A 2048-nucleotide genomic window follows, 5' to 3' on the forward strand; every position below is an offset into this window, starting at 1 on the left:
GTGGGTATGAGTTGTATCCAGTAAACTAAAGGGTGAGTGCATCGATAAGTGAGATTTAAAAGTCTAAACACGTTTTATTAAAAATTTCTTAACCACTTTCATTGGTTTTCGGGTGCTTCCGCTTGCTTTTAACAAAAGAAAAGGTGTCTCTTATCTCTGTTCTTAGAGAGTAAGAAGGTTTAGTGGTGGAAAAATTTACTTCGAAGTTCCTGTGCGCATTTAAGCCATGTCGTTAGCCATGGACAGAGCCTTAATGGCTTTGTCGTTAGATGAAGAAGATACCCCGTTTGAGATGCCAGATCTACCAGGTTTCACCTCTGCTGAAGAAAATAAACTCAGCCTGATGGGAAGGCTCTTAAACCCAGAGCGACAAAGGATGTCTAATCTCATTATCCAAATGCCCAGAAAATGGCAAAAAGAAGGTAAAGTCAGAGGTATAGCCCTGTCTCAAGAGAAGTTCCAGTTCATCTTCAACTCCGAACACGACCTTCAAGATGTTCTGGACAAGGGAGTTCAGACACATTACGAGTGGGTCATTGTCTTAGAGCGATGGAAGGAAAACCCACCGGAAGACTATCTGCAGTACATCCCGCTCTGGGTCAGAATAAGTAACATTCCGGAGACTTTTTACACGGTGGAGGCGATAGGAAAGCTAGGTGACTTTGTGGGAAAGGTTGAACTAGTAGCTTTCGACCCCTCCAAGCCGGTCACGCAGAACTACATCAGGGTGCTGGTGAAATTCAACGTGGCTAACCCTCTAAGGATGTCTAAAGCTCTCACTTACAAAGGCAAATCTTTTGTTATCCACTACAACTATGAGAATGTGCAGAAAAGATGCTTTGAATGCTTCAGACTGAATCATGAGAAGGACTACAGTCCCTTAGTAGTCAGGAAAAGGCAAGAAGAAGCAGCCGAAAGGAGAAGTAAAGTCTCCCCCCAGTCTACCCCGCTGCAACCCTTTTTCAAAGTATGTGATCCACTCAAAGGTGTGCTTGCTGATTACCAAGTCGGTATCAACCCAATGAATGGCAGACCCAAAATTTCAAAAGAGGTTCTTGAAGAGATGCGCAGATATCTGCTTGCTGACACTGGGGAAAACAGAGAGATAAAGGAGTATAAAATCAAACAATCTGTCAGTCTTGCTGAAAAAGATCCAGTGGCTCAAAAGCTGTGTCTACAGCTGGAGGCTCCACCTCAAGTGACCAAAGAACTCAACAAAGGAAAAGGGCTAGTCTTCGACTACTCCAAGAAATCAGAAACAGAGCAGTCCGGTGCAAGGAGAGAACCAGCTGAGAAACTGATGGCAGCCTCGATCAAAGCCCACTCTTCTCTGATCCTCAAAAGAGACAATGAAGTCTTGCTGTTGCGTGACAAAGAAGAGAGTGATGGTGGGTATTTCTCTTCGCGTTCTGATGAACCTACGGGCTTCAGTGCTGGATTCTATGAGTCTGGTTCTGCCGGGTTTATCAAGAAGCACTCTTACCAGAGGAAAAGACCCCCCCCCAAAGCTAGAAGAACGCAAAGGAAGTTCACAGAGAAAGAGAGGGGAGAGATTCTGGAAGGTCACAGGAGAGAAGGAAAACAAGAGGTGGGATGCATGAAAAGGAAGTGTGGCAGTGAAGGGGAGAGGAGTAGGTCAATCAGCAAGGCACCTTGCATTAAGGTGATCCCAAATGAGGGATCGCCCAAGCTTTAATGAGCATTTTGAGCTGGAATTGTCAAGGCTTGGGGCGGCCTCAAGGTTTGACGATTCAGAGACTCCGGGAGATGCGTCAATACCATTTTCCGGAAATTTTATTTCTTATGGAAACGAAAAACTGTCGGAATGTTGTGGTAGATTTAAAAGTATGGTTGGGTTATGATCGATACCATATTGTAAGTCCAAGTGGCCTCAGTGGTGGATTGGCAATTTTGTGGAAGAAATCGGTTTCTCTAGATATTAAATTTTCAGACAGAAATGTAATCGACTGTCTTGTAAATTATGGAGACTTCTCCTTTTTCCTCTCTTGCATCTATGGGGAGCCTTCGGCGGTAGGGAAAGATGTGAT

The 2048-nt window shown here is 44.4% G+C and overlaps 1 protein-coding gene across 1 annotated transcript; it reads left to right on the top strand.

Moving 5' to 3' along the window:
• Positions 1-226: 226 nt before the first annotated feature.
• LOC106320787 lies at positions 227-1696 on the top strand. Its single transcript, XM_013759143.1, has one exon. The coding sequence runs from the start codon at positions 227-229 to the stop codon at positions 1694-1696; it is 1470 nt and encodes a 489-aa protein (XP_013614597.1).
• Positions 1697-2048: the final 352 nt, after the last annotated feature.

Source organism: Brassica oleracea, unplaced genomic scaffold (genome assembly GCF_000695525.1).
Source record: "Brassica oleracea var. oleracea cultivar TO1000 unplaced genomic scaffold, BOL UnpScaffold01065, whole genome shotgun sequence".
NCBI lineage: Eukaryota > Viridiplantae > Streptophyta > Magnoliopsida > Brassicales > Brassicaceae > Brassica > Brassica oleracea.

Coding starts and splice junctions, on each gene's coding strand:
- LOC106320787 (XM_013759143.1), top strand. CDS start 227: ATGTCGTTAGCCATGGACAGAGCCTTAATGGCTTTGTCGTTAGATGAA.